The sequence below is a fragment of the Crocodylus siamensis genome, chromosome 2 (assembly GCF_052110815.1).
Source record: "Crocodylus siamensis isolate JL-2025a chromosome 2, ASM5211081v1, whole genome shotgun sequence".
NCBI lineage: Eukaryota > Metazoa > Chordata > Crocodylia > Crocodylidae > Crocodylus > Crocodylus siamensis.
In genome coordinates, this window is record NC_143396.1 from 49,821,962 (window position 1) to 49,849,284 (window position 27,323).

The 27,323-nt window shown below is 39.4% G+C and overlaps 1 protein-coding gene across 5 annotated transcripts in view; it reads left to right on the forward strand.

The window, feature by feature from the left end:
- The window catches only part of SLC30A9 (solute carrier family 30 member 9), a 76,764-nt gene that overhangs the window by 36,829 nt on the left and 12,612 nt on the right, over positions 1–27,323 (forward strand). For all 5 annotated transcript variants that reach the window (XM_090035848.1, XM_090035845.1, XM_090035846.1 and 2 more), the window contains 8 exons: positions 5,448–5,550; positions 9,059–9,114; positions 11,332–11,467; positions 11,984–12,023; positions 12,828–12,899; positions 13,311–13,418; positions 15,322–15,487; positions 25,917–26,046. In XM_090035848.1, coding sequence (XP_089891974.1) covers positions 5,448–5,550; positions 9,059–9,114; positions 11,332–11,467; positions 11,984–12,023; positions 12,828–12,899; positions 13,311–13,418; positions 15,322–15,487; positions 25,917–26,046 — 811 coding nt within the window. The remainder of the gene's footprint in view (positions 1–5,447; positions 5,551–9,058; positions 9,115–11,331; positions 11,468–11,983; positions 12,024–12,827; positions 12,900–13,310; positions 13,419–15,321; positions 15,488–25,916; positions 26,047–27,323) is intronic.

Genomic DNA, 27,323 nt, shown 5'->3' on the forward strand with positions numbered 1-27,323 from the left:
CATAAGGAAGGCTTTGTTGCGCGTCTCGTCCATTTCTTCCACCCCACCCCAATGTTTTATAAAAAATTGAGTTAAATTTCACTGGAAAACTTGTCTGAAAACTATTACTAGTATCCAGTTGAAAAAGCAAGGAGGCTTGTAACATAAAAGACTTGCAGAAGAGCCCTTCTAGAGGAGGAATGCCAGAAGATATGCTTTGGTAATACCAAGTGAATCTTATTTGAAGAAAAAATGAATTTATTTCCAAAAAATATAAATTTTCATAGATACTATGAAAGAGCACAACATACCAGACCTACAGAGAGAGCCTAATTTCAGGGGAAATAGCTCATGGAGTTTTCTTATAGCCCTTCTCTTCATATGTTTGGGGGGAAAAGGGCAGTAAGTCATTTAATTTGTGAATGACCATTCCCTGTCTCTTAATGGATTATATAGTTACCCACTCTGTCTAAAGTTTCTTGTTCACTATACGGTAACCACTCCGTGAGTGTGTGCTTTAGAACAGTGATCTCCAAACTGTCTTGATCGTTCACCCCTATCAGTAAAAAAATTTTTGAGCATGCACCCCCCAATACATGTATATTTATATAAATATAAATAGAAGTTCTAATATTTTCTTCCTGCACCCCAGTGGATTGTCTTGCGCACCCCACTCTGGAGACCACTGCTCTAGAATGGCTAGAAAAATGGTTTACCTAGTATTGCTTCCTTCCTGCTTTTCCATATTGGAGATCCATGCAGAGATCCTGACTTTCTAACTTAGAAGTGAGCATAACCACAAATGTTTTGTTATCTGCTGAATTCCTGACTCTGTGTACTCCTTTGCAGATTAGAGCTCCATACTAGAGAGAGATTCCTGGCAGCTTGGTGGTCGTTGTGGAGATAATTCTCCTCTTCAGCCATGCAGAGGTATAGCCTTCTGCATGGGATTAGCCTAGATCTCTGTGGGCATATCTACATGAGACGTTATGTTGCTGTGGTGGCGAGCTATGGTAATGTAGCTCGTTGCTATGGCGATTGTAGCATTGGCTAGCACAAATGATGATGCTGCCGCTACTGCACAGTAGCAACAAGGGTACTAGCTCATTGCTACTGTGCTGTAACATCAGAAATGACCCATGCGGTGCTGGGACTGCACTGTACCGGTGGTTATTGCACAGTCGGGCGCATGTGTAGATGTGCCCACTGTATCTAAAGTATTTGGGGGCAAGCTATACATAGATAGATGTAGATTGTGATTTTTTTACAGAAAAGCCAACTGTTGCACACCCCTGAAAAAGATATGGTTGGTTTTTTCACAAATACTTTTCCTTCTGGGCTCCTGGTAGATATTTTTTATTTTATTTTATTTTTTTTTATCATGGGCTTGCATATCAGCCTAGAGCTTCCAGTCCAGGGGTACAGGACTCTGTTAAATGTAGCTGGTTCCTAAATTGTTTTACTTCTAAAACACAGGAATATGGCTTTTGTTTAAAGCTTCATTTTAAAAAATACAGGAAGAAAACCAATATTTCCCAAATAAAGAAGAATAGATATTAAGGATATACATTTTTCATGGTCATGCTTCATAAAGATTATTATATTGTCATGCTAACATTGTTATGTTTGAGATGGCATGTCTCAAAGATAAATTTGTAGGGGTTTGCATGATAACTTTTTTCCAAAAATTTACCAATCCAGATGAAATTTATCATGTGTCTTCTTTTTCTAAAAGTGAATATAAGAAAGATCAAAAGAAATGTGATCAGTCATTTTCAGATGTAGCACAGAAATATGCAGTTCTTTTAATAATGTTCAAATGCATTATTAATCTATGTGAGCTTGACTTCAGTCATATTGTGTACTTTTTATAGTTTTCTGTGGGGGTTTAAATTGTTGAGAGAAGTTTATAAAGTGAAAACCAATGTTGCAGTCCCTTATTTTTCTTAAAATGTGTGCCTTTCTATTGAGGCAATTGATTTATCACAGTTAACATAAATAAGTTAAATCAACAAGCAATAAACTTTGTTTTAAATTATTTAATCTTGCATTGAATTTGTATTTTTTAGTTATTCTAAAATAATAATAATGAGTGGTAACTAATGAAAAATGTTGACTTGAACCACAGGTAACCAATACACTAAATTTGATAGTATTTTTGGTTTTGCCCGCTGGAAAGATGCACCATCTGTAATTTTAAGCATGCATTTATTCAGATACTTAACTTCCAAGTTTTACTGTTAGAAAATACTAATTTACTTTTCTTTGTATTTGCTGCTTGATTAGGGTGTGTGTGTGTTTGTTTGTTTCTTTTTTTGTACATGTATCATTTGGATGGAAACTAGAACATCAGCATTAAAAATACTCATTGGTTAGATGCGTAAGAAAAATGTTTCTCAAAACATTTTAAATTCAAAGGCAACTTTTTAATTTAAACGGGAAGTAGTCTCTGAAGTTAATGGTTTGAACTGTTTTTTGTCTCTGGTTATTATTTTCAGGACGTTAAAACTAGTAAATTTTAGCTTTTTGTACACTTTATTTAAGCTTTCGTGTTTCAGTTTGTTTCGTTGCTCAACTTTGAATGAGCTAGTTATTGAACTAAATTAAACAATAAATTGAGCTAAAGAAAATATTTCTGCTGCACTTGCAGAAGGGGCTACAGTTGTCCAAAACCTAGATTTATCACTTCAGTGTATTCTGGCTGCACATATTTAATTGGTCGCTTCCCTCACTTCACTGGATTTTTTTTAAAGCAGTTAAAATGTACAGGCAACCCCACTTAGTGCTCTTAATTGGTTTCTGAAAAACCGAGTGTTTAAGCAAAACTGAAAGTCTTTGACCCAAGATGGCGACTGTGAACGTTATAACAAAACTTGCTGAGTGCTAAGTGGAATTGGGTATCAATTTTAAATAGTGAAACAGCACTAAGCAAAACAGCGTTAAGCAGGGGCTGCCTGTACTGTGGTCTGAATATTTATATATCTCTTATTAATTTAAAAGACTATTGTAAGTTTAGGTCTTAACATAGCTTGTCACAGTTGGAGACTTATTCTTGAATAAATTTATTTTTAAAAAGATGCACTTTTTAAAAATCTGTCCTCAGAGCTACACAACAAAGAACTGAATACAATTCCAGGAGCAAATTTAGATACTCGTACACTTGATAGAAAACAGGTAGTTTAAAAATGATTTTATTAGCTACCTATTTTCTGCCAAGTGTACGAGTATCTAAATTTGCCATCCAAAGAAACAGCTTGACAGATCTGTATTCTCCCAGAGTTTTATTCAGCCCTTTGTTGTGTAGCTCTTTGAGTTTCTCCATTTTTTTCCCCTTGGGCATTGTAAGTTGTTTGGCCCTTGCACCTTAACTTCAGCACTGTTCAATTTGATTACAGAAGTTTTTTTTCTCACAGTAAACACAAACTTGGAATGGGGGTTGAAGTCAAATGCCACTCAGCTACATATACCCTCTGTGACACTGTAGGATGTCAGAAACAGCATAGCTGGATGACTTGTTTAAGCTCCTTTTAAATCAACATGGGAGTATACTCTTGTGACTTGATACTTAAAATCTGAGTCAGGAAAATGTCATCTTGAGTTCCACAGCAATTTTTGTATTATTCATCTGTGCTAAAGCCACACTGTACTTTGGATGAGAAGAGCAGTTTTGTAATTAAAGCCAGAGGACTGAGATTTTGTTTAGTTTTGCTACAGTGACTCTGAGCTGTTCACTAACCTGTGTGTATTTTCTTGTTTGGGAAATATATATAATACTTCCCAAGGGAAGTATCTCAAGGGATGTTACGAGGCTAAAATAAAGTTTGTAAAGCACATTGAGATCCGTGGATAGAAAGCGTTATAGAAAAGATTGCAAATTGGGGCTTAAATAATAGTGATGTGAACCTTTTATGATCCTGAGGGACAGCCTTAAGATTAATAACTTATTCAGTAATAAATGCATTCCTAAATAAGAAACAAATTTGTGTCTGCATAAGGATTTTTATTTTTCAGCTTTTTGGCTATTTATTAAATCACAACTATAACATTTCATTAATGTGTTTTTTAAATAAAACCCCACCAGACTAACAGAGGTCTAATATTGAGCAGTCTTTATTCTAGGCAGGACCTACTTAAGGTTAGAGAGACAATGATGATACTCCAGTTTGGGGCAAAACCAAAGATATAGCCCAGGAGCCAGCCAGCTTCAGGACTGTTAGAAGAGCTGGGAATTTAGGGGTGGAATGAGTGGCCTGCTGCTGAATTCCCTGCTTACAGAGCTGGATCTTGTTTGGGAGGAAGGGAGAGGGGAAGGAATGCAAGTGATGGCTGCATTGCCCTGCTCTGCCCGGCTTACCGTGCTGCTTGTTCTGCTACAGCTGCATGGCTTGCATACAGCCCATTTAGGCTCCTTGTGTACCACATATGGCTCATTGAGGAACCCTATGGTCTGGAACTGGCTTGGGGGCCTGGGTGAGTTGGACACTCCTGCTCTAGTCTGATTTCCTGTGTCACATGTAAAATTTAATTCAGTAACTTGGGCAGCTAGTGGTTGAATTAGAGAATGTCTTTCAGAAAGATGCTTGTCTAGTCTTATAATCAAGTTTAAGAAACTCAGGCAGTTTCCTGGTCTGTACAAGACACAGATATGTACTTTTGGCCTGCTCTGTGAGATTGTAATTTGGAAACAGATTAAAGAAAGGACAGCCAAAAGAAAAATCAATGGAGATTGTATCTTCTTTCTAATTTAATGACCTCCCCCTTTTCTGTACTTCTTTGTTTGCATGGATTTGAATTGGACTTGGGGATCAGAGGATGCTATGCTAGAATTGAGTGGGACCGTATAGAAAACGCAGAATAAAATGGGAGAACCAGTTTTGAAGCTTATGCTGCTCTGCTGAGGGGGCAAAAATCCCCCTGAAATATTTATAAACTGCAAAAGCATTGGGCAGTGTCTTGAAAGTGAAGATAGAGGAATTGGAGTTTTGTAGCTGTAATGGTCCAGGAAACATCTGAGTGGCAAGGATTTTGATGGAAACTCTCTTGAGGTTGGTGTTAAACCTGAGGAAGGACTTATGAAGCCTAAAAGCTTGTTCAGTAGCTCTTCCAACTATGCAGTTGGTCCATTAAAAGATATAACAAATATCCTTGCCCCTCAGACAAATCTGTTCTGAAGTTACAAGTATATTTTATGAGCTAGAATTATTTAAAGAAAATATATGTTGCTCAAACTAATTGAATCTTTTTATACCTTTTTATTCAATTGAAAATATTTCAATGCAGAAAATATTTTAAAAATGTAGGTACCTTGACTACAAGTACTAATCATCAAACTGGCTTCTAGTTGAATTTCTTTCTTTCTGATGGATAACACAAGGTTATACAAAAATAAGTTTCATAGTATTTTAAACAACAAATGTTAATTTTATTATAATGTTACAAACTCCTGCTTTTCTTCTCTTCCCTCCTAGAAATGGGTTGAATTTCTTCTTCAAACTACTTGCTTGGGTTTATACTGGTTCTGCAAGCATGTTTTCGGAAGCTATACATTCTTTAGCAGACACTTGCAACCAGGTGAGTAGTTATTTTGTTGCCATGATTTAGCTTTTTGAAAACTAACTAAAATCATTGAGAAAACAGTTTTTCTGCAGTTGTATTAATAGATGATGCTCTCTACTCAGAGAAGGTTGGCTGAATCCTGGCGGTAACTAGTTAAGCAAAAAAAATGATAGGGTTCCTTACAAGTAGCCTTGGGAATCAGCAAAGTGAAGTAGCCTTTTGTTTGTTATCATTTTGAGACCTGGGTCAGGTGGCAGAGTGCTTTGTTTAAGGGCATTTTTATAATATAACACTAACATTGGTGTGAGGCTGGAGACCAGAATTTGAAGCTTTTAAAATATCTTTAGTTTTCAGTTTAGACTGTAAATAGAATCTCTGTTTTGAATGGCTGGTTCACAGGATCTAATCCATTTCATATTGCAATTATTTTTGCTTCTTCAAGCTTCAGGAGACACTTTTTATTAATTTCTAAGCTTTGCATGCTTTTTCTTAGTAAGTATAGTAGCAGCTAACACTTAAGAACAGCTTAGGTTTTTTACATTCAGGAGCCATTCCAACTTTGCCAGCCCTTGTCAGTCAAAGGAACTTGGACTGTTTTCACACCTGGGAAATGTAGGGTGTGTTTTCATGCTTCAGTTACTTCATTAGTAAATAAATTTTACGAGGCAGCACTGCAGCAGATACTGCAGAAAGCAAAGCAGCAGAACAGGCAGGGGGAGGGGATTGTATGGGACAGTATGGGTTAGTTTGTGGCACACCTGCCAAAAAGGTTGGTCCCCACTGCTCTAGTAATTCTGATCTTTTATTTTCGTTTTCTGTATCAATATCATTTATTTGACAGACCACTTTAATAACAGAATTGTTGAATTCTTATTAACACTCTAGCCTAAAATTTTTGAACTGGTTGCAGCTGGAAATTTTGTAACCCTGTTTGTTTTTAACTAGTAAAGTTTGGCTTAGTTGAAGTTCGTGCTGTTGTAGTTTTTGTTTACATACATTTAAGATATTAAGGCAATCCTGAATATTTTAATACCTTTTAGTTATTTTTCCTTTTTAAATTATGAATGCCCCATAGTGTCAACCATGCTTTATGAAATAAACACTTGTTTTTGTTGTGTTTTAACTCAAGTTGCCAAGTAAAATAATATACAAAGATGTTAAATAAAGCTGTTAGTCAAGTGCACAGAATTCAGGTTGCCTATGCAACTGAATATGCCTACTTTATGCAAACATATTGTAATGATTTTGCGTATCTACCTAGGAAGTTGGTGTTTGAAACGGTAAAGGAAGCCAGGTATCTGATGTACCAGATACAAGAGCATCCTCCATTCTGTTGCACCTTTATGCTTCATTCATTGCCAATGGTGTGGTCATGTAGAACAAATAATATGCAATTGTCCAGTTAAAGACTGCATCATAATGCACGTTAGGTGGGAGAAATTAAGTTCTCCTGGGTAACTAGAGATCTGGCATTTCCAAACTTGTGGTGGTTTGACTTTCCCACATCAACACCTTTAACAAATAACATTTGAAGAATTGCATAAGTTTTATGTTCTTCTGTTTCAAAAGCAGTTGCATAAGTTCTGTTTCATAATGTTAGATCCCATGCTTTGTTTCTATCTGGGTCATTAACAAGTTTTGAATCCAAGAAAAGCTTTAGATAAACAGTACAAACTTCTACCACTATAGCTATTACCCTGTACATGCATTAGCTGCTACAGAGTGATGCCACACACCGCTATTTATCGTAACATTCTCCCAAGGCAGAGGTAGTATAGCACTAGTGTGTGAAGCTCTGCCTTAAACCTGGGGCTGCAGCAAAGGGGACAAGAACTTGGAGATAGGAAGGCATACCTAATGGGAGTGGCTGGAACACTAACAGTTCTGGTCAACGGAGTTCATGGGCTACCTCTAAAGTGAGGTTTTCATGAACTAAAGCAACTTTGTGGTTGGGGAGATTTAAAAAAAAAAAAAATGTTATATTCATCTTCTCAAGCTTTGCAACATGTGCTGCATCTCTCTGGAAAGGGGCAGCATAGTATGTACCGTCAGTGTTCTGTTTCCTGTTCTTCCAGACAGAACCTTGCATAGTTGTTTACTTGTTCCAACTGAACAGTGAGGGGACTGATACTACCAGCTTAAAGATATTTAATAAACATGTGGAAACTGTCTTATAAATGAGGTCTTACTGATAAGTTCATCAGAGGAGGTCAAGTAATAGGGTAATCACATTTGACAGTGTGACTTTTATGTATTATTATCCAATGTACATGCAACAGGTCACTTCTGACTTCAGTTCAGAAATGATAAAGAAAAGTAACCTTGCTTTATTTGGGTTTTGTATGTGCAAATTCGCGCTTATGTGATGACCCTTTTTATACCAAAAATTAATTATATGTGAGGTAAACTTACTTGTGTGATCAGTGTGGTGGAAGCCTGCAGTCAGCTGCATTGTAGGAGTGACTCACACAAAAATATAGACTCCTGTATGGATCTGTGCTCCTCGCTCATTGTCTGCGATACATGTTTCTTTAGTTGCCATCCCTATTATGGTAACATTCACCACCACCCTGGGTTTGTGTGTACCGTCTGCTGTTTTTGAGTACCAAAATTACCTTGTAAAAGTGGTAGAAATGGGTCTGGGGTCACTACAGTCAAGGTCTTGGAACATATCCCTATTTGTTACATTGTAAAGTGGATTCCCTTTACGTGAATTTGAGTTATGTGCTGTTTTCCAGGAACGCATGTACAGCATAAAGTAAGGGGAAACTTGTATATAATAACAGGCGTCTTCTCAAATATTTCTAAGTGAGCTTGTATATATTGATAAAGCACACTGCAGGGACTTAAGCACATACATAAGCTTCTTAACATGTTTAGGTTGATGTGTTTTTTAAAGTACATGCTTAATCCTTGGAGGATAAGGGCCTGGATTTATAAAGGATTGCATTACTGGAATTTAATACGTGTCTAATGGTATTACAATGTATCAATTCTTTTATACAATCAGATTTTCAAGATGTAGGAAATACTAACATATATTTTCTAGGTTGGACAATCCTTAATGCTAAATGTACAGTTAAGAAGTTGAAGTGGAAATACAGGATATTTTCACTTCAGATTACATTAAATGTAATGGCAATTACTGTATTTGTGTATCGTTCATGCATAATTTCTGTTTATAGCAGATATATTTAACTTGTATATCCTCTATTCCCTGATTTTTAAATTGAAGTGGAGAGATTTTAAAAATATTCGTTGTTATATTAAATAAACCTTTAACTTCTGTTTAAATTGCTTTAAACTTCTTACAGCTAGAACTAAAATGATTTAGGTGAATTCTTTTTGGGTGACATTGTCCTGTCTGAGAGTGGGTATTTCGTGTGCAATTACTGTTTTGAGCTAATGTTGTTTTGTTTCTTGAACAAAACAACAAGCTTGAATCTCCTTTTAAGCTAGAACTCCAGAGACTCAGTAATATTTTTTTCTACTGACTTTTTCCCCTCCCTTTTTCTTTATACAGGCTTTACTAGCACTGGGCATCAGTCAGTCTGCAAGGACACCAGACTCTAGTCATCCGTAAGCTTCTGGAGTAAATAATTAAGTTTCAAATATCATATTCAGGCTTAAAATCACTTCCTATTACTTGTGTACAACAAATATGTTTGAGAAATAGAGTATTTAAATTATTGGTTATCAAACTTTTTAGGCTCAAGGCAGCCTTCATTAGATTTTAGGAATACTCTGTTAGACTTGAGATCCTTCAGAAAATGCTAGCGCCTAAGTTTACATTCCTTTTTTGATTATGGAAGACACCAGCAATTTTTTCTGTTGCAAAGAACTCAGAAAGACCACAGCAAGGCAGTGTGTTTAACACTGGATTCCTGTTGGAAATCTCTTGTGAAAAATGTTTGCACACCAAAAAGTACTAACATTGTGTGACACTGCAGCACCCTCAAAAGGACATCAAGGCACCCCAGTGTGTTTTGGCACACTGGTTGAGAATCACAAATTTAAATAAAATGAGATAAATTGCACTGGGCACCTCTATATAAGATGCTAACTGTGTAGTATTCTAATAACCCTGTGCAGTAGCACATTACATTATGAACAGTGCTAATATGGTACTGCGTAGTATTATTGGGCTTCTGTGCAGTAGTGTCACTAAAAAGGCATTTGGTGCTACTGTGCAGTAACTTTGGTTACTGTGCACTTAATTTAGTACTTTTAGACAAGTACTAAATTAAATGCACAGTAACCACTGTGCATTAATGAACATATAGACACGCCCGTTTTGTTTCTGGTTTTGTTCCACTCTATTAATCAGCAGAATTTGAATATATTTAGATAAAACGTTACTGAAGGAAAACTAAAATTTTCATTTTTCTAATCTGAAACGAATGGTTTCTACATTTACTATAAAATAAGAATAAAAAGAAAGGGATTTCTGCCAAAGTCAAGAATTATAAAATCTTATGGCTTTTAGGGAATTTCACTTTGACATATTAGCTTATAATTTTACAGAGTACAAAGTGTGTATTTTTTATTTTCATTACTTCAGTGTCCTTTTATTTTAAGGAGAGTTTTATGGGTTCTGTTCTTCCCCCCCACCCCTCCACTATATGTAGTAGTAGATGTATACCAATAGATATATAGTACTACATTCTTGCTTTCCTGCATGAACAGCAGGATTTAGCCAAAAGTAATAAAATACTACTTTTTCACCTTGAAAACAGAGTTTTCAGCAAGGAAATGCTCCATTTCAGATGTGATGTAACAAGAGGTTCTTGGCTTAAACACATTAGTCTTCATTTTAATTACCCTTTTACTAATATAAATGTCAATTTTTATAGCCTAGTGAAAGTTTGAAGCTGTAACTTTTCTGATATAGGTTTAGGTTGATGCTATAAAAATGTGTCTATCAACCAGTCAATGAAGATAATCCATTTCCTTCCAAATTGTTAAAATATCTGTCAATCTAACATTTGTTCACCAAATTGAACAAGATGGTCTTCAATCAAGAATTTGGTATAGCATCAGCTTAGTTGTCTTATTTAAGCTTACACTTGCCAGACTTTAACCTTCATTTCTTTTTCCTTTCTGCCACTCCTCTCCATTTCCCTGATGGTTCCTATAGTCTACACTATTATCATTTTTGCAGTGCTGGTAGTCATATTTACAGTGGGAGTGGTATATAGTACAGTGGTGTATTAAAATGCCATTTTAATTATTGGCAAAAATGCTTCAAACTGAAAATTGTTGGAGGTTCACAGTCAGCTGAACTATTAAAATAACATTAGTAAGTTGTTTTTTTTTTTTTTTTTTTTTTTGTATTAATTTTAAAGGAAATGAAATGTGGAGACCAGCTTCACATAAAGGCTAAATATTCCAATTAAAAGCAACACTGCAAGGCAGTGTAAATGCTGTCCTGTTCATTAAATACTTGAATGCATTTTGAAAAACATAATTTAATTAGTAGCTGAGGTACATAATACTGAATGAATGCAACTAAATGTGACTAGCTTATGTAGGGAAGAGGATTAAAAAACAAACAAACCCTAAACTTAAATGGTATTCAAGCAACTTGGCACATATATTTAAGAAACAATGTATAAGGTTGCTGTATTCTTTGGTTAGATTTTTATTTTAGTGACTGTGCTTTAATTTAGATATTCAGCTCTATTGCAGCCAGTCATCAAGACACCTACTTTTCTCCTTTCTTGTCAGATTTGTTTGAATATAATTGTAAAGTTGCAGGTATCTTGTTTTCTAAACTATTTTTTTGTTCCTGCCTAGATATGGCTTCACCAACATGCGTTATATTGCTTCCCTAATTAGCGGAGTCGGCATTTTCATGATGGGTGCAGGACTTTCCTGGTATCATGGAATTATAGGTTTACTTCATCCTCAGCCCATAGAATCTCTTCTTTGGGTAAGTTGATCTCGTTTTAATATTTATAACCTTGCGTGGCAAGTATGGCTTAATGTAATATAACCCTACAATCTGAAATATCTAGGCTTCCTGAATCCCAAAGTCAGTTTTAAATTTCAGCAGGGTTAATCCAACCATCTGAGGTAGTACGTTCTGTAGAATTTACGGTTTCCTTGGGAGGCTGTTCAGGATGAAACAGAAAAGCCAAGTTTCTGTCTGCTTTGCTTTAACACTGATAACAGTTTAATCTGCTTTATGAGCATTTGGGGCTGTCCTGATGTCGGTCCTCAGATAGCACTTCTTTCCACTCTTCTTGTATTGTTCAGTATATTGTAACTTGGCTCTTTGTCAGCTGCTGTCCTGCAGCTAGAGGTGGATGCATTGTTGTCGTGGGTAAAATCATTCTTGTACATGAGATGATTGTGGATATTTTGAAATTTAAAGTATTCATGCACCTGTGAGTTTAGTACTTCATTAAAGTGTCTTTTTTCCCCTTCTTCCCCCGCACTTTTATAGGCTTATTGCATCTTAGCAGGATCGCTGGTGTCTGAAGGAGGTATGCAGTGTCATGGAATTTTTAAACTGATAATGCAGGGTTGGGAGTCAGTTCAACTTTTAATTCCAGAACTGAACAATTTTGAGCTATGTTGCTAATAGTGGCATTGCTAGATATTCAGGAAGACTTGCTGAGTTCAGTTTACTTGTGTGCTAATTAGTAGGGTTTTTTGCTTTATTGTCCTTCAAAAGGAAAAAAAGTATTATCATTTTCTGTTTTCTTGGGTTATATTAATTGTGTATACTGGAGAATACATATAGAATGTCTGGAACTAATCTGAGAAAAATGCACAGTGAGCTTTTTGGTACTGTGAAATTTCAACAGTATGTTGTTGTGTTCGGAGAGACTAGTACATAAAGATATTACTTTACCACCATTCAAAATACTGATTGCCATATGCTTTATTGGTGACCTATTGCATGCAAGTGTATGGATATTTGTTAGATTTAAAAAAAATATTTTGTGGCATATAGATACAGAATTAAAATTCCTAAATATTTTGTATTTTGACACACTTGAAATATAACACTTAATTTTTAAATTCTTCAGATCTCGTTTTAATATTTTAACTTTAACTTGCTCTCTTTTGGATAAAAGCTACTGCATTTGTTTAACATGTTTACCCTTTTATGTGCATAATCTGCTAAAAGAATTTTTGCTTGTATAGTCAGCAGAAGAGCTATAATTATTTTTGCTGTGACTTTTGAGCAAGAGTTTTAGCCTCTCTTCCCCCTCTCTAGATCATAACCATAAATGTCATTTTGCCTCTAACCATTTCCAGTGACTATATTACTTTTGTTTCAGCTACTCTTCTTGTTGCTATAAATGAAATTCGAAGAAGTGCCCGAGCCAAAGGTCTCTCATTTTATCAATATGGTACGTGTCCTTATCTCAGTAAAGTATGCGCCATATTTAAAATAGGATTTATTAGTGGTATTTCCACAACAATGTGAATATGTAGCTAACTATTTTCTCTTGCTTCACATGTCTCACGATGATATGTTGTATAATAACAAGTTTGTTTCACAAATTTGGATAAAATCTTATTGGCTTATTTGATGATACTTAAATACCTGAGTAGCAAAATAGTTGGGTTTAAGGATAAATCTCCCATTAAGATCTTTTGGGGAAGTTTCCGTAATAGGTATAGGGCATATTTTTTGTTTTTATGAAAGGGGTTGTAAAATATGACTGTAGAAGCCTTTACATTTGTCTGTGTCTACACTTGGATAAATGATGGGGCAAGCTAAAATGTCAACATCAATGTCATTTTTATTACATGTTCAGTCATACAGAGTTGCGATCCCAGTACAAACGTAGTGTTAATGGAGGATGCTGCCGCAGTTTTGGGTGTAGCGATAGCTGCTACTTGCATGGGTCTGACTTCTTTTACAGGTAAATGCTATCTTAACCTGAGGCTGATTTGTATATGAGATAACATTCATGTTTTGCATACATGAGATCAGTAAACCTATTTGTCTTATTTTTATTGTACTAAATGTATATGTCTTGATTGCTGCAAGAATCTGTCTCGTTTGGGTTATTGGATTTCTCACTATGTTCTGACCTCTTAAGAAAAGAAAAAGGAAAAAAAGAAAAGGAAGAGTCTGTTGGTGAAAAAAGAACTCCCCCCCCCCCCCCAGATTTGACAGCAGACATTTTTCAATTTTTAAAATAATCTATTCATTACTTATAAAATGTATGATTTATGGCCAACAAATACCATGCTACTTGTTTTTATGCAAAGCACTGCCACCAAGATTATACGTATTTCTGCTTCTTAGCCAGTTCCTTCAATAATACTGTTTCTCAGGTATCGTTCAGTTACATTTCATATTACAGTAAAAAAGTTCGTATTAAAATCTGTGTCAGTCAAAACTGATGAATCTGAATTTTTAACTGTATATTTAATGAAAATCTGTCTCTGCCTCTTTGGAGAGACTTCATTGTGGCAAGTTTCCAGAGTTTATACTAATCAGTAATCTGATTTTAGATCTAATCAGTTTAAGATACGTGCAACTAGGAAATAGTTGAACAGTCTTTCCTTTTCTCCACAGAACCTGTTACTGGTGGAGCTATAGCATTGCAAAAATGCATGTTTTATAGGATAGGTATTGCTACCATTTTACCTAGCTTAAATTAGACAAGTTCTAATAGATGCTCTTTCTTGAAAAAATATATCTTAAAAAAAGATAAAGGCTTCTATCACTTGTATATGTAAATTGTCCACTTTAGTGTGAAAGTATGATTCCATACTGGGATGGTACCCACAGCCTCATTGTTGGACCGTTAGCTGCTCTACTGTACGTAAGGATAGGATTTAAGGATGAGATTCTTTTCCCTTCATCCAGAAAGTGGAGCAGCTTTGGAGAATCAGGGCAGACATTTAATTAGTGCCAAAGATATTCAGCTGCTCAAATAGTCTTCAAATTCAGGAGATAAGTATTCTGTGTACAGTGACATATTCAGTGACCCTAAAAATTGTTCTGCACAAGAATTGTAGAGATAAGCTATGTAATGGGCTAGTTATGTTCAGAGTACTATGCTGTGGTTCCTATGTCAGACTTTGTAACTTGGAAAAAAAGGGGACAGTGTCTTTTGCCTGCAAGTGGACACAGTTTTCTAGAGCTGGCTGTGTACTCAGTTATTCGAAACTTTTTTCTTTTGTCTTTGACTCATGCATGAAATAGTTTACTATATAGTGCTCCTCATACAAAATATAAAATTAAAATATATACAATTTTTGTTTTAATTTTTTAAAATGCCCATTAAAATGGGCATTTAAAAATCCAGAATGCATTACTGTTTCAGGCTGAAGATAGATTTATTGCTTGCATATTTTTAAAGGAAAATAAGATTTAAAAAAATAAATAAATAAAAGTTCACTTAATTTTTTCTCCCATTTCAAACTGATTGATTTAATTAATTTGTATCTGTCCTTTTAATGAGTAAAGTAACTTTACCTTCTAAATGGCATAGCAAGTGACTTGTTGTTTTGATTGGTGCTGATGCACTTTTTTTTGTCATGTCCATGCCCTGGAATCTGAGTGCCCAGTGAAATGGGCTATGAATTTGTAAATTGTATGGTAGGGAAAGGTGAGGCATGTAAGGCTTGTTCTGTGTCCATTGGAGCATTGTTTCCATTTATCTTGTCTGTCAGAAATAAAGGGCAGGGTTACCAACATGTGCTCTGAGAAATAGTAGTAATAATGCTAGATACCTTTCAGTATTTAGGATTTATGTTTTTGCCTCTTTTAGAAATATTTGATAAGTCTGACTGTGGGTATGTCTTGTTTAGGCAATTCTTACTATGACAGCATGGGGTCTCTAGGGATAGGATCTTTGTTAGGAGCCGTTTCAGCATTTCTCATCTACACGAACACAGAAGCCCTTTTGGGACGGTCCATCCAACCTGAGCATGTACAGCGACTAACTGAGTTACTGGAAAGTGACCCTGTTGTAAGGTAAGATGAGGATTTTGACCGTATAAAATCTGTCTATTGAGCAGATAAAGCGGGAAACTAGTGTTTGAGATGAGTAGTTCAAGGCCATTCAAACCTGAGAGTTGGAATAATAGTAAACAGTAAATCAGAGATTCCTATCTTTCATTGGTCCTGAACATGGAATATATTGGGATCAGGACTTTTAACCTGCACTTATTATTTTTTTTTTTTTTTTCTGTTCACACCCTGAAAATGTTGATGACTGAATTTATAAACATGAGTATTCAGGCCTGGCTAACATAAAACTTTCAAATTAATTTTGTCTTGTATTAGGCTATTAACAATGGCAGTTGGCATCAGACTTATGAGGGAAAGGGACATCCTGAAATAACTTGAACAATATGTCCGTTTTATCTACAATTTAATGTAATTTAAAGCAACCATTTACTTGCTAAATCTATAAAGAAATTAGCGTGTTATAGAAGTGAGCTTCCATTGCTGCTTTTAGAGTTTTTAATATTAGCATTTAAAATATATAAACACTGTCCTTATTACTCTGTTTGTTGCCCCTGGAGTACTATTACACTTTGATGCCAATTGCCACAAGAAGAAAAATCCTATAACAGCATTGATTCTGCAGCAATGTTACTACCTACTTGTAGAATTAACCTAGATTAAGGGGTAACCATTTACAGATTCCAAAGAAATCAGGCAGGATATTTAAAGTGATGTCATGAAAAATTTTACAAAACCATACTTCTATTTTTTTTATTGTTTAGAATGCTTGAGGATCATAGGAACGTAGGGCTAGACAGGACCTCACAAAATCATCCATTCCAGCCCCCTGTTCAAGGCAGAATCATTCCTGACAAGACTGTTCAGTCAAGTGTCTGCTTAACCAGCTCTTGAAAACTTCCAAGGATGGAGAGTCCATTGTTTCTCTAGGGAGCCTGTTCCAATGCTTTCATAGTCAGAAAGGTATTCCTGATCTGTAACCTAAATTTCCCCTGCTGAAGCTTGAGGCTGCTGTTCCTGGTCCTTTAACTTCATTAATATTAAAGCAAGCTGGCCTTTGCTTCTAAAAGCCCTTAGTCATGCCTGTATTTTCTTAGTCTGTGATGAGTCATAGCTGGAATACCATATGTATTTAAATCCAAGATGAGGTGCCCCTCCCCGCATTTAAAATGGGGCTGGTAGAAGCTCATAGTTTTATATTTTAGTACAAGTGGTGGGTGAGGAGCAAGCAGCTGCTTTGACACTGACACCAACCCGAGATTGCAGCCGCAGCCGCAGCCACTGCCCCCTCCCTCCTTTTTCTTGCTGCCTGTCATCCCTCTTTTCTCTTTCCTGCTGCTGTTGCCAATTTTTCCACAGCTCGAGCTCCAGACCTGCTTGGGCACAGAGCACATGGCCACTCTGGCCCCTGCCCAGCCATGCAGCAGCAGCTCTGGATCCATGCCGGATAAGTTTTTAAGTACTTTACTTTTCCGTGCATTACTGTTTTGGACAGTGAAAGCAGATGCATTGAGTTCATTTTAAAATACTTCTATGTTAGCAAAATGTTGCATCATTCAGACTGCAAATAACATATCTGAGCAGTATGTTGTGAATTAAGTAATTTTTGCCGTGGCCCTGGAGACCTATGAATCCTGCTCAGCTTTAATGTAGTATTGTATTTTTTTTTTTTTTCCACATATACCCACCTTTTCCCTCTGAAAATCAGCCTGCCGTATTTTAAGCAGGGAAGCTGTTTGCTTTACTGGGAAAGGCGCACTCCTGGAATAGCTGCATGGTGTGCAGCTTCCAAGATGATGGTTGCTTGTGGGGCCAGAGCCCTGTAGTAACCCTCATAACAATAGTTGGTTTGAGCACTGTATCTTATACCCAATGCAGGGAGGGAACTGTTGGTAGTATCTAGATGAGGCTCATGATTTGGAAACAATACTTTTATTTGCAGGAAATTTAAAGTAGATTTTTTTTTTTAATAAAAGTAAAGAAGAAAGCCTTACTCCTTTGCAAGGGTCTGAGACAGGGGTGGGCAAAAGCTGGGTGACAGTGACCATGAGCTGATCACCTTCACCATCTGCTGTAAAGCTGGCAAGTCAGTCAGCAACATGGAAGTCCTTGACTTCAGGAAAGCCGACTTTGACAAGCTCAGAAGGCTTGTCAGTCAGGCCCTAAGGGACCATGACCCCAGGGAGAGTGGAGTTCAAGAAGAGTGGTTGTTCCTCAAGGGAGTGATCCTCAGTGCACAAGCTAAGTCTATTCCATCCCGGAGGAAAGGCAGCAAGAAGGCACAGCAGCCCCCCTGGCTCTCCAGGGACCTAGCAGACCTCCTGAGGCTTAAAAAAAGCCTACAAAGCATGGAGGATGGGATTCACCTCCAAGGAGGATTATTCTGCACTGGTCTGCTCCTGCAGGGAGCAAACAAGGAAAGCCAAGGCTGCAGTTGAACTCCAACTAGCTTTGAGCATCAAGGACAATAAAGTCCTTTTTCAGATATGTGGGGAGCTGGAGGAAAAGCAAGGGCAACATTGGGCCCCTGCTGAACCAGATGGGACAACGGTCGCCCAGGAAAAAGCCAACCTATTAAATGGGTACTTTTGCATCGGACTTTCATCAGTCCCATGAGACGCCCGTGGCCGCTATGGGATGGGGAGGTCTGGGTGAGGGAGATCCCCTGCCCTCCATTAATGCTGACCTTGTGAAGGAACACCTTTTGAGAAGTTGGATACCTTCAGGTCAGCCGGCTCTGACAATCTACACCCCAGGGTACTCAGAGAGCTGGTGAGCATCATAGCCCAGCCCCTGGCATGGATCTTTGAAAACTCCTCACGCTCTGGTGTAGTGCCCGAAGACTGGAAGAAGGCCATTGTGGTGCCTATCTTCAAGAAAGGGAGGAAAGTGGATCCGGCTAACTATAGGCTCATCAGCCTGACCTCTATCCCCGGGAAGATCTTAGAAAAGTTTATTGAAGAGGCCATCCTTAATGGACTTGTTGCGGGTAGGTCTTGCTTGACCAATCTCATTTCCTTCTATGACCAGGTGACCTATCACCTGGACAAGGGAGAAGAGACTGATGTCACATATCTTGACTTCAAAAAAGCCTTCCATCTAGTATCCCATGATCACCTCTTGGTGGACCCAGGCCACAATTGGCCAGTTTCACCATGATCCACTGGCTGGAAAATTGGCTCCATGGTCGGACCCAGAGGGTAGTAATTGATGGCAGTCACTCATCATGGTGTCCTGTGACCAGTGGGATCCCCCAAGGCTCTGTCCTTAGACCCATATTGTTCAACATCTTCTTCATTAATGATGTGGACATTGGAGTCGGGAGCGGACTGGCCAAGTTGGCCGATGACACCAAACTTTGGGGCAAAGCATCCACGCCAGAAGACAGGCAGGTGATCCAGGCTGACCTGGACAGGCTCAGCAAATGGGAGGACGAGAACCTGATGGTGTTTAACACTGAAAAATGCAAGGTTCACCTAGGGGGAAAAAAACCTGCAGCATCCTTACAGGCTTGGCAGTGCTACGCTGGCTCGCACTATGGAAGAAAGAGACTTGTGAGTCATCGTTGACCACAAGATGAACATGAGCCTGCAATGTGATGCTGCGGCTAATAAAGCAACCAAAACGCTGGCTTGCATCCACAGATGCTTCTCGAGCAAATCCCGGGACGTCATTCTCCCCTTGTACTCGGCCTTGGTGAGGCCGCAGCTGGAGTACTGCCTTCAGTTTTGGGCTCCACAATTCAAAAAGGATGTGGAGAAGCTTGAGAGAGTCCAGAGGAGAGCCACGCGCATGATCAGAGGTCAGGAAAACAGATCTTATGATGATAGGCTGAGAGACATGGGACTCTTTAGCCTGGAAAAGCGCAAGCTCAGGGGTTATCTGATGGCCACCTCTAAGTTTATCGGGGTAACCACCAGGGTCTGGGGGAACGTTTGTTCACCAGAGCTCCCCAAGGGATGACGAGGTCGAACGGTCACAAACTCCTGCAAGTCGGATTCAGGCTGGACATAAGGAAGAATTTCTTTACTGTCCGAGCCCCCAAGTTCTGGAACAGCCTGCCATTGCAGGTGGTTCAAGCACCTACATTGAATACCTTCAAGAGCAAATTGGTTGCTTATCTTGCTGGTATCCTATGACCCCAGCTGGCTTCCTGCTCTTTGGGCGGGGGGGTTGGACTCGATGATCTTCCAAGGTCCCTTCCAGCCCTGATGTCTATGAAATCTATGAAAATACAGCCTGCGAGGCCATTCAGCCCATGAGGCCATTCTATCTGGCCTGTGGGGCCTGTAAAAAATTAACAATTTAATATTAAATCTGCCCTTTGGTTCTTGTCAAATGACAGGAACCAAGAGCAGTAGGGCCCAGGGGAAGCCTGGCGGGCTCCCACAACAGCAGGGCCAGCCTGGCCCCACCCCCTAAGTAGAAGGCCCAGCAAGGGCTTCTGGCCTGAGACTGCGTGGCTGCCCCCTGTCGGAACCGCAGGTAATGGGAAAGGAGGGGGAGGGCGGGTGGGGGACCCCGGGCAAGGAAGGAGCCCAGGGAAAAGTGCCGCCTCGCCTGCCATGTGTCTGGTACCCTGCACTGCAGCTGCTTGCAGCCCACACGGGGCTGTCTGGAGCAGGTGCAGGCAGCCCCATGCAGTTTTAGCTGAGTCCCAGGAGCTGCACGTGGTGGCCCAGAGCTGGCCCACTGCCTTTGAACCAGACCAAGCTATCTCCATGCCAGCATGTGAGGCTCCCAGTACTGCAGGCAGAGCTGTGTGCCCTCAGGCTGGGCCAAGGAGGCTCTGTGCCTCCACATGTGGCCCCCACCTGGAATGCTGAGAGTCCCATGGAGGTGAAGGCACAGAGCTGGCTCGGACTGCCTGCCTGTCACCTCTGAAAGCCCGTGCCTCTGGCCTGCTTTCAGAGTGGCAGCCTCGGGCTGGTAATAATTGTCTTTTGGAGGTGCCCCGTAGACCAGATACAGCATACCAGGCCATTCTGTCTGGCCTGAGGGCTGTATTTTGTCCACCCCTGCTTTAGAGGCATAGCACTGAACTGGACATGTGTAGAGCAGGGGTTCTCAGCTCTTGGTCTGAGCTAATCCCAACTGCAACTCTGTAATTGTTCCCCACAGATCCTTTGAGGAGCCCTGCTGGCACTGGCCCTGTGTGCTGCACTGGGCATACAGGGTGGTGCAGAGGCTGTGTGGAGATGGTACGAGACCCTGTATTACCTCTTCCACCCAACTGGGATCAGAATCTGGGGCCCCATGCCCACCCTGCTCACCCCCCAAGTGCTGGGGTCAGACTTTGCAATCCTGTGCTGCCCCTGCTTGGCCAGAGGCAGTGTGGAGCCCAATCCTGGTGTGCTGAGATGGCAAGAATGGCATGGGGCCTGATCTGGGCTGCAGACTGGCCCCATGGCATTTATCTGACCAGTGAGACCAACTCTGTGAGCACCACTGATTTAGAGTGATCTATCCTTTATTTATTATCCTCATTGACATCTACTATTCATTTAGAGATGCCAGAGGGAACATCTCTAACGCTTCTGTTCAGCAGCTATTGGTAATCTATCATCCATGCATTTGTCTAGTCCTGTTTTTGAATATGGCTGTGCTGTCCGTTTCTACCACCTCCTGTGGCAATGAATTCCACAGTTTACATGTTGTGTAAAGAAAAATACTGACTCTTGTTAGTTTTAAACCTGTCTCCTGCTAATTTATGTGGGTGCCCCCTAATGGTAGTGCTCCATGATTTGGTGAATAATAGTTACCCATTCACTTTGTCATGCCCTTCATGGAACTGAACTCTATGTTCATAGATGCCTAATTTTGCTTTTCACAGATGTAAAACACACGGCTCCATTCAGTCGGTCGGGATTGTTCCATCTTATTTGTCTGTCCTGTTTACTTACCTTTCTCTTGATTTTGACTAAAGGGCAGTAATTTTACATTGCTGCTGATTGCTGATGAAATGTTGAGTATCATCAGGCCTAACGCCAATCCTTGGGCACCCCCACTAGAAGTATCATGTTTTCATTGATTCCCACTTGACAGCTGTTTTTTACGTGGATTAAGAACCCATTTACTGATTCATTTGGTATGTATTTGAACTACCTTGCGCAATGCAGCCTGCTAATCAGTGTTGTGTGGTAATAAATCAAACATCCTACAAAAGTTTTCAATTATCTTTTTCACACAAATGTATTTCTTTGAAGAAAGAAATCAGTGTTTGTTTGACAAGACCCCAAATCCATAATACCATGCTGACTTGTATTAATTTTATTCCCCCACATTTTCAGTCAATTGAATCTTGTATTACAGGGGTAGAAAAATCCCTTGGCAGCCTGCAGGCCATATTTTTGTCCGGCTTATGGTGAGGTCTTGGTCCTGCCTAGCCCAGGCTCAAGAGGCAGCCTGGGCCATGGCGTGTGTAGCTGGTCCCACTGCCCTGGGCATGCAGCAGGGTTGGGGCGGTCTGGAAGCCAAACTCTATTTCTCAGCAGCACTAGTGGCAGTGGCTCTTTGACAGCTGCTGGACCTGGCCCTGCTTCCATCACTGAGGGCAGGACCCACGTGGGCAGGGCATTCAGCCAGGCAGCTGGGATGGGGCTATGGGCCAATGGGGAGCAGTGTTTGGGAGCAAGATGGGTGGATGGGGTCAGAGAGATCCTGGGATCTTGGGGTGATGACAGCCAGGGCCAGGGCAGAGCTGTGATCCATTGCCCGTACATCCCTGCCATGGTTGCCTGTTACATGGGCAGGGGCATGCAGGGAGTGGATGACATCTCTGCCCTGACCTTAGCCCCACCCTGTCAACTCCCCAAAAGCCTGGACCTAGCTCCAGACACAGCTCCTTGCCTGTCTGTGCACTCCACACGTGGCTTCCATCCAGTCTCTATAGTGACCCCGGGATTGCACGTCACTGACAGCACAGGGCTGTGGCTGGGGCTGGGGCTTAGCCCGCAGAACTCGGGCTCTGCCATATGGGGAGTACATCATGGCTCTGCCCGGCTCTGGCTTGGCACTCCTTCTGGCAGGGCTTTTATTGACCAATGATCTCGGGGTCTGCATAGACTTGCCAGGAGCTGCATCCAGGCCCGGGACAGCCATGATCCACTTCTTCCATGCCCCTGCCCACAGAACCTGTGCCCCTTGCAGGGGTGTATGGGCAGTGGATTGCAGCTGTGCCCTAGGCCCTGGCCTCACATTGTGTCTACTGCCCTGTGATTCGAGCCTTGCCTGCACATCCTGCTCCTGAACACGACTGCCCGCACACCCATGGCCCCATCCCACATAGAGTTGGTGAGCTGTTGTGTGAGGGGTGCTGACACAGCCTGCAACAGCTTAGCAGAACTCCTTGTGTGGGCCAAATAATTGCCCACTCTCTGGTATATCAGCTTTTCTGTGATTCTGATTAGGGCTGGCCAAGTAAGGTAACTGGCCTTTGGTTTCCCAGATAATCCTAGTTGTCTGTTTTTGAATACTGTTATGAATGTAGTCTCCTTCCAATATGGAATAGTGGAATTTCCCCAGTGTGACAAGATTTCATAAAAATTAAGATCAGTATGTGGAACTCACCAACCATTAGGACTCTTTGTCCATATCCAAATGAGCGCAGCTGTGCAGTATGCACACTGTGCCATGGCAAGGAAGTTTGGCAGCCTGCCCATGTCCCACACAGAGATCCAGAGGGCACATATTCCCACCATGCTTGCCCAGGAGTACATGCAGTGGTGGGAGCCTCTTTGGCTATTGCAACACTGGGAAGTACTTCATTTTAGTATATTTTTCCTTTGCTCTTTGTGGAACAGAAAAAATTTGAATATCACTGCCTTTTTTTTTTTGTATTTTATTAACCCCTTCACTGTCTCCATTTAGCAAGGGATTACATTTGGCTTTACCCTTTATTTTAACATTCCAGTTGTGTGAGTTATCCCATCAGGTTTCAGAAATGAATTTTGCCTCATCAGTGAGCATATCCAGTTCCTCTTGCTTTATCTAGTTTCTGGCTGCTTCAGTAGATATCCTTTTCATCTGTTTCCAGCCTTAATAAAACTAACCTGTAACTTTGGATGCACCCTAGGTTTATCTTCAAACCCCATGACATGAACATGTTTTTCTAACTTGGTTACTGACCCAACTTATGAGTTGTTTGATCTGAACCTATTTTATTAACTTCCTACTACAGTTTGCTATTAAACAGGCCTCCTTATCTTGCTGTTCAATACAATAGGCATTTCTTACAGCCAGTAACATCATAAAGTCAAGAACCCACCCTCCCTGCTTCTACAGTTACATTTTTCTTAAACAGCAGCACTTAGGTTAGTAGGACTTCTGCAGTTTCAGAGTATTTGGATTTGGTGACTTAACTGAGAGAAATTTAAAATTTAGTGGAAAACCATTTTATATTGGAATGGCTTTGACCAAACAAAATGAGAGATTTAATTCTAATGAGTTTGACCCAATGTGAAAGATGATTTTTTTTCTTTTCCTTTTGCTTGTTGGAGATGCATGATACATTATAGGAGAATTTGTCCTGAAAATTCAATCCTACAAAGAAATACAGTTGAGATGAGATATGCGGTCATTGAGGTCATTTCAACAAACCAAAACATTTTCGCTTTAGGAATATCAGTGTTTTTTAATGAAAATATTAAAATGAAATGTTTCAGTAACAGTTTTTTTTAGAAGTTTAACTCTGTAAAATCTTGAAATTCTAATCATCTTGTTTTTAAGATGACAAGTTTATTGTTGACATTTCCCATGGGATAGAAATCCAAATTTCACTCAGCTCTAAAATTAGTAAATAACTTTGTGGTGCTGTAATCAGAAAATGTGCCTGAAAGTTCTCCTTCAGAAAGATGGTGAAATCGAGCAGCATGTCTGAAACCTTTATTTCAGAGATGATTTCTTTAGAAATAAAGTGATAAGGAATCTTTTTCTTTATTGGCAACGGTCACTTGTTTTTAATTTGTCTAGCAAATTATAGCAAATTAATTTGATAGTAAAGTAGAATATCTCCAGAAGTCTAAAATAAGACATGGAAACTGTCGCAAGGTATGCAGACTAAAACAGTTATTAACAACTGCAAATACAGCTGAAAGTGGTTTCCAAATCTTGTGGTATCATGTGAGTTTCACCATTCTGAAATCTCATCACAGAATAAATCATGGCAATGTTAGGTTTTGTATACTCTCCTCCCCGCCCCAGTTATGTCCTCTACTGGCTTTCCCCGATACGGTCCATGTTTCTAAAAAGCTAGGTGACACAGCTAGGTGTCATGATCTTAACAGGGAAGTGGGTAAGAACTGACTAAGCTTGTTTTTAACTTTCCTCAAGTCAAACGTAGGCAACTTTTACGGATTTGGCTACCAGTGTCTTTGTTTGGTCATGCATACCATCCAATGACATCGTTTAAATATTTGGATCCGCACTACCTTGGAATTTTAGACCATCTCAGTTTTGGTGCATTTATAATGACTAAACCCATCTAGTTGGGAAATCTCAACTGCTGTGAAGTCTCTGGAATGTGGTCTTATACTAACTCCCAATCAGATCCAGCATGTAGGCTGTCTAGGTGGCGAGCACAGTGCTCTCCAGTAAGTTTCAGATGGCATGTGGTTTTCTGTGATCATAGTCATCTTTTGTATATATATACAGCAACTATGCTGAGGATGGGATGATTTGGGGATCCTGTTGTTGATCCCTGTTATGCAGGGATCCCTTCCCTGGCAGCGAATCGGCTTGGCACAGTAGAGAATCAAGTCCCTAGTTTCCATGTTGAAGATGATGTTTCAAATGGTTGTTGTCAATGAAAAGGAAGTTACATACTAGAGATGCAGTTTGTAACAGATCCCTACCAGCAGATGGATGTTAGGGTATTTTGTCATGATTTTAAAATACCTGATCATTTGAGGTTCTAATTTTCTCTAAAGGAACTAGTTAGTGCGTCACTGTGATTAGGGTAGATGCAAGCACAGCCTTTGCTTGCTATAACAAATAACTCAGACTTTAAATTTGAGGGTAGCCTAGAGAGGCAATCAACTCCTTCATCTTAACAGATAATATTTACAGATGGCAACATTTTTCAAGCCAAAATAATAAATTTGTCAGCAAGTTGGGTCTCAGTACTGATCTGCCATACTCCTGCAAATACTCAATTATCCCATTTTCCCTTGCAAATGATATGATCCATGCTGCCAGGTCAACAGTATTATTTGTGAAATTTGGTCCATTTTAAATAGCTTAAAGCATAAGTGGGAAAAGGGATTGAAGAAGTGAACCTCAGTTCTGAAAATATTTGTGACTTTTTAAAGGGGGAACTTTTTTGTACTTGCAAAATCTGTACTGTGACAATGTTGTGAACCAAAGAATTCAAAATAGTAGAACTGTTTTACACCATTCCATGTTTCCCCCCCTCCAAAAAAAAAATTATGTATTTCAGGGGAATTCATGATGTTAAAGCCACAGACATGGGAATGAGCAAAGTGAGATTCAAGGCAGAAGTAGACTTTGATGGACGGGTTGTTACTAGTTCTTACCTGGAAAAACAAGACATTGAACAGCTGCTACAAGTATGTTTTTTAATAAAGTTGTATTGTTTCCAGCATGGGCCTGGGGTTCTTGTCAAATATGTTAAGAGCTTCCCATTGTCAAATATGTTGAAAGCCAAATTTGCAAGTAGATGGGTTGTATTATTTTGCACTTTTGAAGAATTCCAGAGGGATTTATATACTAAACGGGTAAAGTATACACCTAAGATCAGACAAACCACTACTGAAATAAAACCATCTATGGGCAGGAGTGTAACATGTATGTATTTTTAGTCTGTGGCAGTTGAGCAAGCCAGGAATTTTTAGAGTAAAGTTTTTGTTTGAAAATTGGCAGATTTGACAAATCCAGATGGTTACTCCTCCCTGGCTATGGGGGACAGGATTAGAATAGCCTCTTGCCATTCTCTTTATAACTATGCTTCCAGTATTTGAACATCTATCAAAAGTATCCTTGGTCTTGTCTTCTCCATATTTAAATAATCACAGTTATTCCAATCTTTCCTCATAAATCACGGTTCTCAGACCTCTAATCACTTTTGTTGCTACCCATTGGAGTTAGTTTTAACTTGCCCATGTCTTTCTTTAAGCATGGTGCCCAAACCTGGATGCAGTAGTTCAGGTAAGGCCTCAGTGCTACGTATATACGGAGGAAGAATCACTTCCCTTGACTTGAAATGACAGTCCTGTTAATACAACCTAGTATGCTATTGGCCTTTCTTGCAACAAGAATATACTGTTTGCTTATATTCAGTTAATAACACTCAGGTCCTCTTCTTTGCAGTACTACAGCCTAGGAAATCATTTTTCAGTTTGTATTTTTTTGCACGTGAGCATTCTTTATCCTTATTGAATGTCATTTATTAAGTTTCTAACTTATTCCAGTTTATCAGGGTAACTTTGAATCCTAATAATAGAGATGTCATATTTATCTTAAATATACTGTAGCCACATTGCCTGTGACTAAGAGAGTGCTACAGATATTGTTATACTTGAATGTGAGGAAAACTCATGTTAGTGCTGCACTATATAACATAGTCCATATTCAGTCAGTTTGCTTGGACTTTGGTGAAAAATTGACAGTGGATATCTGCCTTGTACTCATAAAGCATTCCACCCTGCTTAGTTAATCTTGTTTTTTAGATTGGGTGTACCACTGGCTTCCTGCAGTCTGAGTTTACTTGCCTTATGTTCTTTTTGTTGGGTTTTTTTTTTTTTGGTGGAGCGGCAGTGTCCTGTACATAGCAGTTAATTTTGTGAATTGTATATACTTTTGTATATAAGTAAATACATTTACTTTG